General features: G+C 40.7%; 1 protein-coding gene across 1 annotated transcript in view; it reads left to right on the top strand.

Annotated features, from left to right (window-relative positions):
- LOC311110742 (cadherin-related family member 1a-like) overlaps positions 1–12,627 on the top strand; it is a gene marked incomplete at both ends in the record, with an annotated part of 205,737 nt that extends 193,110 nt beyond the window's left edge. The window contains 2 exons of the mRNA XM_084153300.1: positions 9,430–9,684; positions 12,013–12,627. Coding sequence (XP_084009426.1) covers positions 9,430–9,684; positions 12,013–12,627 — 870 coding nt within the window. The remainder of the gene's footprint in view (positions 1–9,429; positions 9,685–12,012) is intronic.
- Positions 12,628–15,957: the final 3,330 nt, after the last annotated feature.

Below are 15,957 nucleotides of genomic sequence, written 5' to 3'. Positions count from 1 at the left end.
ATCCACAGGTACACCTCCAATTGACTCAATTTATGTCAGTTAGCCTATCAGAAGCTTCTAAAGCCATGATATCATTTTCTGGAATTTTCCAAGCTGTTTAAAGGGACAGTCAACTTAGTGTATGTGAATTTCTGACCCACTGGAATTGTGATACAGTGAATTATAAGTGAAATAAACTGTTTGTAAACAATTGTTGGAAAAATTACTTGTGTCATGCACAAAGTAGATGTCCTAACCGACTTGCCAAAACTATAGTTTGTTAACAAGACATGTGTGGAGAGGTTGAAAAACGAGTTTTAATGACTCCAACCTAAGTTTATGTAAACTTCCGACTTCAACTGTATTTACGTACATCTTACATTACAACAATAATCTCTAAGACACTTTAATGCAAAACAAAAACAAAAATAGGGTTCTGGCAGGTCTAGGCGATGGTCTTCCACAGCTGTTGAGGCAGTTCAGAAAGGCAGTAGCTTGAGAAAAGGGAGCAATGATGGTACAGGGAGGGAGGGAGAAGTGTCAGTCATACAGCGACAGGCCCAGGGGCCTCATTTATAACCATAGCATAAATTTAACAATAAATATATGCATGCGCCATTTCAGTAAAAAATATGTAGATTTATAAACGCATGTTTTCCGTGATATATCAGGCCTGTCGTGAAACTGTGTACGTGTGAACGAGCATTATAACTCCACCTGAAAAACACCCATCATTCAACTTTTATGGTGACAATAATGCCCTTATTTGCTGTATACATAGGAAGCATTGGAATTAGGCCAAGACAGTATCTAAGGAAATAGCAATGCATGTTGAACTTGATCAAATGTCTTTGAAGGGGTTGGCAGAATGTTTTCTTTTGCAGTGACATTTGCTGTATCTAAACGTGTCTGAAAGACAAAAACAATCGCACATTGTTGTGGACCAGTAAACAGATAGTTTGAATTCAACAATGTTTTGCATTTACTTTTTCCCGACCCTAAATAGGCTATGCTGCACTGCCCGCGAATTCTGAAACATTGTCTACTTAGAAAAAAATGAAAACTACAGTAGACCTACTTAAATTCATAGCCTATACACTTCAACTGTCTGTTCAACTGTTAAATTGTACTGTATGTTATAAACTGGGCTCCCTTTTGGATTGAAATTATAATATCTAATATGGACAATGAGAGATGCGCATGGTAATTCTACCAGCTCTCACAGTTTCACATCAGAATTAGACATTCATCCATGTTTCTCAAATGTCAAATTTCGAAGTTGGTCCAAACGTTACATTTCTAAGTGTTTAAGGTTAAGATTAGGCGTTAACTCAGAATTGTTAAGGTTAGGGTTAAGTTCAAGCATTAACTCCACATTTTCAAGGTTAGTGATTAACTCCGAATGGTTAAGGTAAGGGTTAAGGTTTGGGATAGGCTTAAAACAAAAATATCCAATAAAAATGATATAGCTGGATTCGAACTTGCAACCTTTGGAATCAGAGGCAGATGCTTACGGGGTTAGAGTTAAATTCAGGGATTATCTCCAAATTCTTAACATTAGGCACCAACTCTGATTGGTTAAGGTAAGTGTTAAGGTTTGGGATAGGCTTAAAACAAAAATATGTAATAAAAATTATATCGCTGGATTCAAAACTTTTGGAATCAGAGGCAGATTCTTACACCCATCCACCATCCCCATCCACAACACCCTAGCAAAACCGAAACCTAATTGATGACAACAGCGCTCAGTTGCCCCTAGTGGCCGTTTTCCACATCTGCCGACGTCCTCAGACATGGATGGACGTCGAATACTGATTTGTATATGGGTGACTTGGCTGGGTAATTTGTTGTATGGCTACTTCGGGAATATGAACTCATCATGGCCAGAAAAGGTGAGGAATTTATTCCAAAATAGTTATGATATATGTATTATGCCTTATGTTTATAAATGAAATATTGTCTAATCGAGAAATTTGACATTACAGTATTCAGATGTAGTAACTTACAAACGTCAATGGAAAAGGTGAACCGTCTGTTCTACCTTTACATTGCACTACGGATCGGATCAAATAGAGAAAAATACTTGAAAAAGTTGATCTACTTACTACTGTAACGTGTGTCAAATGAATTAGAGATGGGACAAGTGGTAGCCTATCCTAACTTGTTGTAGGCCTGTAGGCAATTTTGTGAATATGAAACCATCACAGTCAGAAAAGGTGAGGAATTTATTATGCAATGATCATCGAAATGAAATAAATAATAGGAAATAGATGCCTATTTTTAATTGTTTTAGAATGCAAAGATAAAATATATAGATTTTCACTCTTCTCACTAACAGCAAATGATTGCATATTGTTACTATAATTAGCTACCAGTTTTTTTTGTTATGAATAAGAATTTCATCATATACAGTGGCTTGCAAAAGTATTCACCCCCCTTGGCATTTTTCCTATTTTGTTGCCTTACAACCTGGAATTAAAATTGATTTTTGGGGGGTTTATATCATTTCATTTACACAATGTGCTTACCACTTTGAAGATGCAATATATATTTTCTTGTGAAACAAACAAGAAATAAAAAAGAAATAAACTATTCACCCCCCAAAGTCAATACTTTGTAGAGCCACCTTTTGCAGCAATTACAGCTGCAAGTCTCTTGGGTTATGTCTCTATAAACTTGGCACATCCAGCCACTGGGATTTTTGTCCATTCTTCAAGGCAAAACTGCTCCAGATCCTTCAAGTTGGATGGGTTCCGCTGGTGTACAGCAATCTTTAAGTCATAACACAGATTCTTAATGTTTCCCCTTAAACCACTCGAGTGTTGCTTTAGCAGTATGCTTATGGTCATTGTCCTGCTGGAAGGTGAACCTCCATCCCAGTCTCAAATCTCTGAAAACTGAAACAGGTTTCCTTCAAGAATTTCCATGTATTTAGCGCCATCCATCATTCCTTCAATTCTGACCAGTTTCTGCTGATGAAAAACATCCCCACAGCATGATGCTGCCACCACCATGCTTCACTGTGGGGATGGTGTTCTCGGGGTGATGAGAGGTGTTGGGTTTGCGCCAGACATAGTGTTTTCCTTGATGGCCAAAAAGCTCAATTTTAGTCTCATCTGACCCGAGTACCTTCTTACATTTGTTTAGGGAGTCTCCCACATCGCTTTTGGTGAACACCAAACGTGTTTGCTTATTTTTTTCTTTAAGCAATGGCTTTTTTTTGGCCACTCTTCCGTAATGCCCAGCTCTGAGGAGTGTACGGCTTAAAGTGGTCCTATGGACAAATACTCCAATCACCGCTGTGGAGCTTTGCAGCTCCTTCAGGGTTTCTTTGGTCTCTTTGTTGCCTCTCTGATTAATTCCCTCCTTGCCTGGTCTGTGAGTTTTGGTGGGCGGCCCTCTCTTGGCAGGTTTGTTGTGGTGCCATATTCTTTCAATTTTTTAATAGTGGATTTAATGGTGCTCCGTGGGATGTTCAAGGTTTCGGATATTTTTTTATAACCCAACCCTGATATATATTTCTCCACAACTTTGTCCCTGACCTGTTTGGAGAGCTCCTTGGTCTTCATGGTGCCGCTTGCTTGGTGGTGCCGCTTGCTTAGTGGTGTTGCAGTCTCTGGGACCTTTCAGAACAGGTGTATATATACTGAGATCATGTGACAGGTCATGTGACACTTAGATTGCACACAAGTGGACTTTATTTAATAAATAATGTGACTTCCTAATGTAATTGGTTGCACCAGATCTTATTTAGGGGCATCATAGCAAAGGGGTGAATACACACACTTTTCCGTTATTTATTTTTTTGAATTTTTTTGAAACAAGTCATTTTTTTCATTTCACTTAACCAATTTGGACTATTTTGTGTATGTCCATTATATGAAATAAAAATAAAAATCCATTTAAACTACAGGTTGTAATGCAACAAAATAGGAAAAACGCAAAGGGGGATTAATACTTTTGGAAGGCACTGTATTCCTGCACAAGGCTACTAGGCAACTTTTGCCTTCTTGCAATGCAATTCATCAACCTCTAGAAACTGTGTGTACACATGGTCTAAAGTTTGCTGGAGTATAAGCACATTCTCAGGTCAAGTTCAGTTTTAAAAAATTCAAACTTTTGCGTGAAAACTGCCGCACGCATGTTTTGGGGCATATTTTGTGTGTACGCAACGTTTATAAATGAGGCCCCAGAGCTTTTTATCTGACATCTTGTCATATCATTCTCCTCCGTAGGTAGGCTGGATCATTAACTACCAAAAGTGTAGCACTCATCTGGGTGATGCTTCGGCGGATGTAGGCTAAGCTCAGTGCCATAAAAGACCACCACACATCGGCAGTAGTCCAGTGGGAATTCTTAATTTATTTCTTAGAATGCACTCATATATACATTTTTTAATGGTATCAGGTATTTCTTTTATATTTTGTGTTACAATAAAGAAAATTATATGTGCCTCATTTGCATAAATACAATGGGTGTATTTGCATATATTACTATATTAATATAAAGGAGTGGAACAGGGATGCAACCACAAAAACTTACTCTGTCTAGGACTACCTGCACTCCCCTGTGCTGTCTAGATTGTCTCATAAAATACTGTTGTTAAGTTCTGTTGCATAACTCAACAAGTGTGTCAGTAGCAGGATACCCTCGGATTGAAAATCAACAGGCTTGACTCTAGATAACATGTATCTATACATACTTTACATTGTTTGCGAGATCTGACATTATATTACCATAATCCGAGTGTTCATTTTCAGAAGTTCCTTTCATTTTAGCGCATGTAAACTGTATCAAATTATTACTTTTCTCAATTCCACAAAAATGTATTCTCTTTCTTGTGATGTAAGTGTTGAGATCATGTGTTAAATCCCGGACGAAGCTTTAGCGTACTTATAGTTGCAACAGAAATACAATGTATTACATTGAGCCCATTTGAGCCATAACCGGTGTGTGTTTGACAAGTAATTACAAACATTTAAATTTTTTTAAAATTTTTAGTCATTTAGCAGACGTTCTTCTCCAGAGCGACTTAGTTAGTTAGTGCACACATTTTTTCACTGTTTTTTTTTGGCATACAAACCTTTCCGCGGTAGTAACGTTTACTCACAGGAGTAAACTGAAAGCAATCAATCCAGCTAGATTTAAGTGACAAGTGTATTTTGCACCCACATACACAGGAAATAGATGGCTGAAAAAGACAGGACCCGGGTTGCATAAAACTTCTTAATTGTTTCCCTTAAGGGTTTATCTTAAGGAATACTTTTCCCTTACCTAAGGGAATTGTGTAAGGGCATTGAATAGAGCCCCTCAAATATTTCCTTAGGTAAGGGCATACTTAAGGGGTTTTACGGTAGTTTGAAGGCATGTATGGCAGAAAGAGTATCTGGTTACCATGGAGAGGGTCTGATTCACTGACTAAACATCTCGTCAAAGAGATCGCTTTCATTTTGTGAGATAGCAAAATAGAACTTCTACAATCAAGACAGGATAACCAAATTGCTTGTGAAGATAATAAATCACGTTTCTTGTAGTTACCTTTTTGCTCAACTTGTTTATATTACTTTCTAGTATGTCAAGCTAGCTTACATTTTAACATTTTAGTCATTTAGCAGACACTCTTATCCAGAGCGACATACAGTTAGTGAATGCATACACGTATCATTATTTTTTAAATTCATGCTGGCCCCCTGTGGGAAACGAACCCACATCCCTGCCGGCCAAACCCTCCCCTTCCTCGGACGACGCTGGAATTGTGCGCCGCCCATGGGTCTCCCGGTCGCGGCCGGCTGCGACAGAGCCTGGACTCAAACCAGGATCTCTAGTGGCACTGCTAGCACTGAGATGCAGGGCCTTAGACCACCTCGCAACTCGGGAGCTTACAGAGTATCTATAAGTAGCTAACTAGCCAGCTAGCTTTGTAGCCATGGATTGTGCACCTTCCATTGTTTAGCTAAGTAGCGAACTGGTTCATGTTTTCCTTTTTTAACCAGAGCAGATTAAAGCAACATTCACCTCCACAAATGCTGTTTACATTGATATCCATACTGAATGAAGCAGTTAAGGGAGCTCATGGGCACCCTTAACTTTTTCCACTTAACCCTGTGAAACGTACCAACAAATGGGTGTGTTCATTCTATAGTGGTCCCTGCAGCGTACGCTCAAACCTGAGTGATTAGAAAGGTTATTTAGAATATCCAGTTTCGATTGACACAGTTTTTTCACAGAAACAATTTGCACAAACAAAGTCCTTACAAAGTTATGTCCTGAATGTGACCAGTTTACTTTTGGATACAATGTTCAGATATTGACAGAAGTAGCGACAGCGTAACACAATCATCCAAACCAGAAAATGTTGGCTGCATTAGTCCTAGAGCTAACTGAGGCAATTTCACTGGTAAATGTCAATTAAAATGATTCTAACTGATGTGACTCATGCAATGGAATGTATTTTTTGTAATGTCAGTTAACTTAACTCAACAAATCACAGCACAGATTGAAGTAGCAACGCGTGTGCCCCACCCACCTGAGGAAAAAACAATTTCCACCTCATCTTTTCCATTAAAGTTTCCTTAACTTTTGGTCAGTTGCACAAAACATTTGAAGGTGAAATTTAATTTAATTTGATTTCATTTGAAATGTTTTGGCTGCCACACACATTGTCTTTATTGTTGTTTTCCTTACAAATAATAACTTTGGACATGTGTGCGTTCCTATCAAATTAAGTGCCTGATTTTTTGTATATCGTGTTGTCGTTTCTACTGTAGCATACAGTATGTACAATGGGGAAAAAAAGTATTTAGTCAGCCACCAATTGTGCAAGTTCTCCCACTTATAAAGATGAGAGAGGCCTGTAATTTTAATCATAGGTACACGTCAACTATGACAGACAATGAGAAAATAAATCCAGAAAATCACATTGTAGGATTTTTAATAAATTTATTTGCAAATGATGGTGGAAAATAAGTATTTGGTCACCTACAAACAAGCAAGATTTCTGGCTCTCACAGACCTGTAACTTCTTCTTTAAGAGGCTCCTCTGTCCTCCACTCGTTACCTGTATTAATGGCACCTGTTTGAACTTGTTATCAGTATAAAAGACACCTGTCCACAACCTCAAACAGTCACACTCCAAACTCCACTATGGCCAAGACCAAAGAGCTGTCAAAGGACACCAGAAACAAAATTGTAGACCTGCACCAGGCTGGGAAGACTGAATCTGCAATAGGTAAGCAGCTTGGTTTGAAGACATCAACTGTGGGAGCAATTATTAGGAAATGGAAGACATACAAGACCACTTATAATCTCCTTCGATCTGGGGCTCCACGCAAGATCTCATCCCGTGGGGTCAAAATGATCACAAATTCATTCAAATGATCACAAACGGTGAGCAAAAATCCCAGAACCACATGGGGGGACTTGGTGAATGACCTGCAGAGAGCTGGGACCAAAGTAACAAAGCCTACCATCAGTAACAAACTACGCCGACAGGGACTCAAATCCTGCAGTGCCAGACGTGTCCCCCTGCTTAAGCCAGTACATGTCCAGGCCCGTCTGAAGTTTGCTAGAGTGCATTTGGATGATCCAGAAGAGGATTGGGAGAATGTCATATGGTCAGATGAAACCAAAATATAACTTTTTGGTAAAAACTCAACTCGTCGTGTTTGGAGGACGAAGAATGCTGAGTTGCATCCAAAGAACACCATACCTACTGTGAAGCATGGGGGTGGATACATCATGCTTTGGGGCTGTTTTTCTGCAAAGGGACCAGGACGACTGATCCGTGTAAAGGAAAGAATGAATGGGGCCATGTATCGTGAGATTTTGAGTGAAAACCTCCTTCCATCAGCAAGGGCATTGAAGATGAAACGTGGCTGGGTCTTTCAGCATGACAATGATCCCAAACACACCGCCCGGGCAACGAAGGAGTGGCTTCGTAAGAAGCATTTCAAGGTCCTGGAGTGGCCTAGCCAGTCTCCAGATCTCAACCCCATAGAAAATCTTTGGAGGGAGTTGAAAGTCCGTGTTGCCCAGCGACAGCCCCAAAACATCACTGCTCTAGAGGAGATCTGCATGGAGGAATGGGCCAAAATACCAGCAACAGTGTGTGAAAACCTTGTGAAGACTTACAGAAAACGTTTGACCTGTGTCATTGCCAACAAAGGGTATATAACAAAGTGTTGAGAAACTTTTGTTATTGACCAAATACTTATTTTCCACCTTAATTTGCAAATAAATTCATTAAAAATCCTACAATGTGATTTTCTAGAAATTATTTTCTCATTTTGTCTGTCATAGTTGACGTGTACCTATGATGACAATTACAGGCCTCTCTCATCTTTTTAAGTGGGAGAACTTGCACAATTGGTGGCTGACTAAATACTTTTTTTCCCCCACTGTATGTATGTATGGAACATAATGTATTTACAGTTTTATTCACGTTTTCAAGTCCTGGTGACAAATAATGCATTCCGAATATTGCATAGATTGTAATGGACACCTATGATGTGTGTAAAATACTTTTTTAAAGGTTGTACTGATTATGATGAGCTAATGCTGAGCTTTTTACCATCTTTCGAGTAAACTTCTGGAAGTGAATGAAGGGAAGTGAATGATCGTAGACGACACACCCCCTTCAACATACATACTGCAAACAGATCAAACTCATCGTCTCCTCTTCTTATCTTTGGTTGATGCGAAAAAAACAAACATGGTGGAGCGCACAAACTATCCATCGTCGGATTACTTTTGATTTTCAGAAAGTGTTTTACTAAATTATTTCAATGAAAGGTGAGCTCACCCATGATGTGATTAATTGAAAATAGTAATCGCTATTAGCTAATTCATATTGTGGTTTCTGTCAGCCGAGAGTTAGCTAAACATGACTGCTTGTGTTACATCAATCTTTCCAGGGTGTTAGGTTCTGACCAAACAGAGTAAAAACTAGCTAGGAAAAGCTAAAACCAAGCTTTCATCTGCGCTGGTTACAAAAGGAAAACATCAACCAGTTAGCTACTTAGCTAAACAATGGAAGGTGCACAATCCATGCCTACAAAGCTAGCTGGCTAGTTATCAGTGACCACACCATATACATTCCTCCTACATATAACCAATAACTTCTGGTGTAGCACATATTTCAAATTGCTACCCAACAAGGGATAGAGCTTCCAAATCTGTTCTATTCATTATATTTCTATGTCTCTGCCTAGGTTGCCTCATGGCAACCACGCACATCAAAATACAACGCAATTTAACTCAACTCAATGCAAAGCAACACAACACAGAGGAAGGAGATTTGCCTTTGGCCTCGAAAGGAACATAAGCGGATGTATGTTTTGATGGTTTTGCTAACTACTTTGAGAGCATGGGACAATATTTTCATAAATGTGCCAGCACTATTGAAAAAACGGTATCTCATGTGTGTCTGGTTTATGTGTAATGTGCCCACAGGCGCAAGATGACGATGCAGAGGGGCCCAACAATGTAATTGAGTACTCCATCATGAAGACAGACCCGGAAAACATATTCGACATCAACGCAGACACGGGCGAGATCAAGCTCAAGTCCTACATCAAGTCTATGGACATCGTCCAGAACATTACCAAACAGAAGGACTGTTCCTGGTCTGTGGTGGTCCAGGCCCAAGACAGAGGCTCGCCCTCTTTCAGCACCACCACGGTGGTCAAGATAGATATCACAGAGGCGGTAAGAGACAGTGGGTTCATCTCCAATTACACCTATTTCATCTTACAGGGATGAATCTAAACTTGGAATATGCACATGAGATTTGCACGAAAGGCTCAAGTTAGGGCTTGTCTCTGGAGCACTTTAGCGGCTCTGGTCAAAAGTGGTGCATAGTTGCTTTTAGTCAAAAGTAGTGCACCATGGGCCTCCCGAGTGGCGCAGGGGTCTAAGGCACTGCATCGCAGTGCTAGAGGAGTCACTACAGACCCGGGTTCGGTCCCAGGTTGTGTCGCAGCCGGCCGCGACCGGGAGACCCATGAGGCGGCATACAATTGGCCCAGCGTTGTCAGGGTTAGGGGAGGATTTGGCCCGCCGGGATGTCCTTGTCCCATCGCGCTCTAGTGACTCCCGTGGCAGGCTGGGCGCATGCACGCTGACTTTGGTTGTCAGCTGTACGGGGTTTCCTCCGACACATTGGTGTGGCTGGCTTCCGGGTTAAGGAAGCAGTGCGGCTTGGCAAGGCCGTGTTTCGGAGCTTCTCCTGAGTCCGTACGGGAGTTGCAGTGATGGGACAAGACTGTAACTACCAATTGAGAAAAAGGGGTAAAAGGTGCAACAACAAAAAAAATTGTGCTCCATAGTTGCTATAGGCAAAGGTAGTGTACTATAGTGGCTTTGATCAAAAATCGGGAAATGGATAACGTTACGATCTGTACAATTTAAACACAACAGCTAGTTAGCTTACTTACAGAAATTCTATGCATACATACTTTAGCTAGCTAGCTAACAATTTTGGGTAACTGCAGGGTGAAACAATTCACTTATTTATAGTTAGTTAGCTACCGCACCACTATTTGCTAGCAAAAGTATTGCTGCCTCCAAAACTGATAAGGTGGCTCCACTAATGTTTACATTTTGACGTTTGTAACATATCCTCATTCCAAACATACTACTCATGCTGTCTTTGGGAGCCTCATGTGTGAGCCAGTGGGATGCTCACTGCTTGAGTAACCCAGTAAGTTTTGATGCAGTCTTTTTCAGATAAAGGGTTGAAATCAATGCGACAGAGGCATTGAGCCATGGGTTTTAGTTTGATCTAATCCCCACTAGTTAGCTATCCCCCTAGCTAGTTGGGAAACACAACACCACACACAGCTCAAACCGACTCACACGCTCACTATATGCTATAACTATGTAATAACCATGTCATAGAGTTTTTCCTGGTCAGACCACGATGTTAGGAAAAACTCTCAGCCCTAGTGATCACAAATAGTTCAAGCTGCTCAATAGAATAATCCAACTGAACACAAACCCAAGATTTCTGTTTGTTATATTTTTTTTGGGTTTCCACCTTGAAACATCCCTAAATTAACTATTCACATCCCTAAATTATACAAATTCCTCTAAATGCCAATTTTGTATTTTCAGGTAAAATCAAGATTTTTCTCGTACATCCTGAGCCTCAAGGAGCATCCCGCAGCTGTGTTTGGGATTTGTTTTAGTGTTGTCACCTTCACCATTGCAACGACTGTTCTCATTTCCACCCTCATTTACTGCAACACTTTGAAAAAGTCTGGCGTTCAACCTCAGGGCAAGATCAGAAAGATTATACGGAGGCCTGTACAATGTCATAAACAAAGCTTGCCTTGAGATCATCCAGCAGTCTTGTTGTCCCCCCGTATCATTAACTAAGACTCTTACTGTATGAATGTTGTCTTGGAAGGATACCTGTATTTGTAGCTGGTCATTGTACTATAGCGAATGATTTGTGTCTGTGAAAGAGTACAGGAGCACAATAGAATATTTTGATTACTCATTTGACATGAAATGAAAATCCATGATAAACGTCATGGATGAACAGTAAACTCATACCATTTCATTTGCAATTGTGACGCTGCATGGTCTCAGTTAATAATGGGTGCCCCATCTAACCCTTCTGATCTTGTCTCAATCGAAAAAGGATCCAAATATAAAATAATTCCCCAAAAACAGTCAATGGAACTGGAATTATCATTTCAGACTAACTCACACTAGTATTTTTCAGACAGATCCTTGTTCGTTGTGTTAGCACTGACCAAGCGTTGGTAGGCCAATTTAGGGATTTGTTATTCTAATGTAGTGTAATGTTTTCACACTGTGTAGCTAGCCTAACACTAGTGCGGATTTGGCTGGGGTGGTCTGGCATTTTAAATGTATTAAAATACACTCTGTGTCCCATATATCCATAGCCAAATGGCATCACACACATTACCACATAAGGTGATAACAACTATGAGTTTCCCATGTGTACTTGCAGTCTCCCATTTCAGTCCAATGGACATGACTGTGTCTCTCTGTGCTCTTTTACAGACTCAACTCAGGGGAGGCCCTTTGGCATCCTTTTTCATGCAGAGTAGAGACAAGCCTTTGCACATCTTAGGCATGATTGCTGGTGTCATTAGTCTCATGGTTATGGTGACAGTCTTCATCTCCACCATCATGTTCATGCGCAACAAAAAGTCCAACAGGATCCTGCCCCACCGCCGCATCCGGAGGCGAAACAAACCACCTGTGACGTTCAAGTTCCCGAACCCTGGAAAGAAATTCCTGGTCCAAGAACCGGAGGTCATGGTGGTGGACAACGTCAACTGTAACAACTGTATCATGGTGAGCGGACACCCACGGCCTCCAAACCATAACGTGAATGTGGTGACTGGACACAATTGGTCTCCAAACCACAATGTGAGCATGGTGAGCGGACGTCATTGGCGACCACCACCACCCCCCGATGCCCCTGCCCTTCCCCCACTGCTCCCTGGGGGGAGGCCAGGGGACAGACAGTGGGTGGTGCCGACGGTATTGGGCACAGTGGCACAGATCAAGCCTAAGAGGAACAGGAACATCCCAGTTGACAGTATGAACGTAGCACTGGTGTCTGAGCTCAAAATGAGACTGGACCAGAGGAGGTTGGCAAACTGCTCTTAGGAGAACGAGAGAGTGAGTGTGTGTGTCTGCTTGTGAGCATTGGTGAGTGGGAGTCATTATACTCAATGAAATATGTAATTTATACAGCAACTTTCAAAGTGCTTTACATTATGTGTATAGAAGTCAACCACCAATGTGTAGAAGTCATCAGTTCTTGTTTTGTCTACTGGCAAAAACATGTGATCGTCTGTGCATGCATGTCTTTGGTTCAAAGTCTGTTCAAATCAAATCAAAGTTTATTGGTTGCGTACACAGAATTGTGGATGTTATCACAGGTGCAGCAAAATGCTCACATTTCTAGCTCCAATAGTGCAGTAATATTTAGCAATAAAATAACAATACACACATAATCCAAAATAAAACAAAACTAACAAACAATTAGAAAGTTCATATTATGGTATGGTGAATCTCCTATACATTCCTTCTGTTCTTAGTAATTTCAGGTTCTTCCCTTAACATCCCTTATAGCTTAAGTGATGAAGTCATGCACTAGATCTCAGGACAAGGCTGTTATTTGGCTTCTGTCCAAGCTCCTTACAAGAGCTTTTATGATGCTTAACCTGACTAAATGGATCAACAGAGAGAGGTGAACTCGTCTGATCACCTGACGAAGAAGATCAACAAGCCATCTGCTTGGGAGTCAAGCAAAATGCATCTGGTCACTATAAGGCAGGCACTTGATCAAACATGCCTAATTTCATCCGTTTGTGTGATGCATCTCTTTCCAACTGGATTCTCATGTATAGCCCAAAGCCAAAAATAACAAAACATATCTACATATAAGGAGTACAGAGGAAATTAGTGGATTTCAAAACCAAAACAAACATGTCCCTTGTATGTGCATTCTCTTACATCTTGAGCCAGCCTTTTAAAGCAATAACTGGATATACCTTTCAAGTCCTTTCACAACTGTCTAGGGGTTAGGGGATAGAGATAAATATGAGATTGGCCAATGGGATCCAAGGACCAGGATGGTGGTGTTGCCGAGGAAAGTTTTGGCTATTTACTGTAAGGTGGCTAAAGGATTAGCTTTGATACCTTACTAATCACTCTGGAACAGTGTACTCCACTGCCTTCTCCTGGAGAAGAAAGGGAAGAATATTAACCCTTTGATGCGTACAATGACACATTTGTGATCTTTGTTGAGCGGTCCCTGCAGCGTACCATCGCAAATATGTGATTGGAACAGTAGCAACAGAACGTAGCTATGATGCAACAAACACGTCTAAACATTGTTGTCTGAAAAGCATCTAAAGAATGTTTTGTACTGATGGGAAATAAAGGTCTTCACAACTGTATTCCTCAATTTCACCTTTTATTGTAAAAGGTAAATGTGAATTTCATCATCCAAACATAACACGGAACACATCCACAGCCAAACTCATTCCATAAACCAGTCTAAATAACATGTTGCACTGACAATAAAAAATACATAAGTTAGTGACTTCACAGCTAGACTTGTTTACAATGTACCACATCTCTAGTGAGCACAAGGGAGAAATTGAATATTGTTTAGAAAATAGATGCCCATCAGCTAAGCTAACAGCAGCTAAATTCTTTATGATGGCAGCCATGTTTGTTTATGTTTCCAAGCGACAACTCCCTAATCCCAGAATGCCATTCACTATAAAATGCAAATAAACAAAGTCAAAGTAAAAGATGGCTGCACCCATTGCCTGAAAAATATTAACTTAATTTGGCAACTTTCTAGCATATTACAAATCTTCTAAGTACTTGTTACAGTGTATAGAAGAACCGGAGCACATGACTTGACAAGTCGTTTACCATTTTTTACTTTATCACAAAGCAAATAAGATAATCGCACCAAATACTAGCCTACTGCCTACCCTAACCATAGCGCAAATGCTAAACAGGGATGAAACCATTTTAGGGGGGGTTGTGAGAGGGGGTTAATTTCATTTGTGGTGGGTTTCAAGTCCATGGGGGGTAGGAATGGGGGAAGGCATCATGATGCAGGACATATTACTTTGATGGGGGATTTATCAATGAATGGGGGGCAAACACAGGAGAAGTTTACACGCTAAATAAAAATTAACCCCCTGGAAAGGGGGGGTCAGAGCTGGCAACCATGAGGTACCATAGTTACAATCTGATGTAGCGTTCAAAACAACTGGGAACTCGAAAATCTTCAACTTCTGACTTCAGTGTGTTCAAGACAACTGGGAACTCTGAAAAAAACGAGCTCCGAATGTTTTTATTTTTTATTTTTTAAAGGTCATCCAACTAGTAATTCCAACTCAGGAGCCCATGCCTCTTTCTAGAGCTAAGACCTTCCGACTGAAGATCACAGAGTTCCCAGTTTTCTTGAAAGCACCATAAGTCAGTCGAGTGAACTATCCCTTCACTTAGTTTTTTATAACAGCTTTGGTCTGACAGATGCTTACGTGACAACCAGAATGCATTGTATAATGTCAACAATCATGCTGCATTCGAGAAGTATTCAGACCCCTTGACTTCTTCTACATTTTGTTATGTTACAGCCTTATTCTAAAATGGATTAAATGTATGTTTTTCCACATGAATCTACACACAATACCCCATAATGACAAAATGAAAACAGTTTTTTAGAAATGTTAGCAAATGTATCAAAAATTTAAAACAGAAATACCTTATTTACCTAAGTATTCAGACCCTTTCCTATTAGACTCGAAATTGAGCTCAGGTGCATCCTGTTTCCTTTGATCATCCTTGAGATGTTTCTACAACTTGATTGGAGTCCACCTGTGGTAAATTCAATTGATTGGACATGATTTGGAAAGGCACACACGTGTCTATATAAGGTCCCACAGTTGACAGCGCATGTCAGAGAAAAAACCAAGCCATGAGGTCGAAGGAATTGTCTGTAGGGCTCCGAGACAGGATTGTGTCGAGGCACAGATCTCGGGTAGGGTACCAAAAACTGTCTGCAGCACTGAAGGTCCCCAAGAACACAGTGGTCTCCATCATTGTTAAATGGAAGAAGTTTGGAACCACCAAGACTCTTACTAGTGCTGGCCACCCGGCCAAACTGAGCAATAGGGGTAGAAGGGCCTTTGTAAGGGAGGTGACCAAGAACCGGATGGTCACATGCTGTGGGGATGTTTTTCAGTGGCAGGGACTGGGAAACTAGTAAGGATTGAGGGAAAGAGGAACGGAGCAAAGTACAGAGAGATCCTTGATGAAAACCTGCTCCAGAGTGCACAAGACCTCAGACTGTGGTGAAGGTTCACCTTCCAACAGGACAACGACCGTAAGCACACAGCCAAGACAACGCAGGAGTGGCTTTGGGACAAGTCTCTGAATGTCCTTGAGTGGCCCAGCCAGAGCCCT

The sequence above is a fragment of the Coregonus lavaretus genome (genome assembly GCF_964263955.1).
Source record: "Coregonus lavaretus genome assembly, chromosome: 36".
Taxonomy (NCBI): domain Eukaryota; kingdom Metazoa; phylum Chordata; class Actinopteri; order Salmoniformes; family Salmonidae; genus Coregonus; species Coregonus lavaretus.
This window is presented reverse-complemented; position numbering and strand designations above follow the sequence as displayed.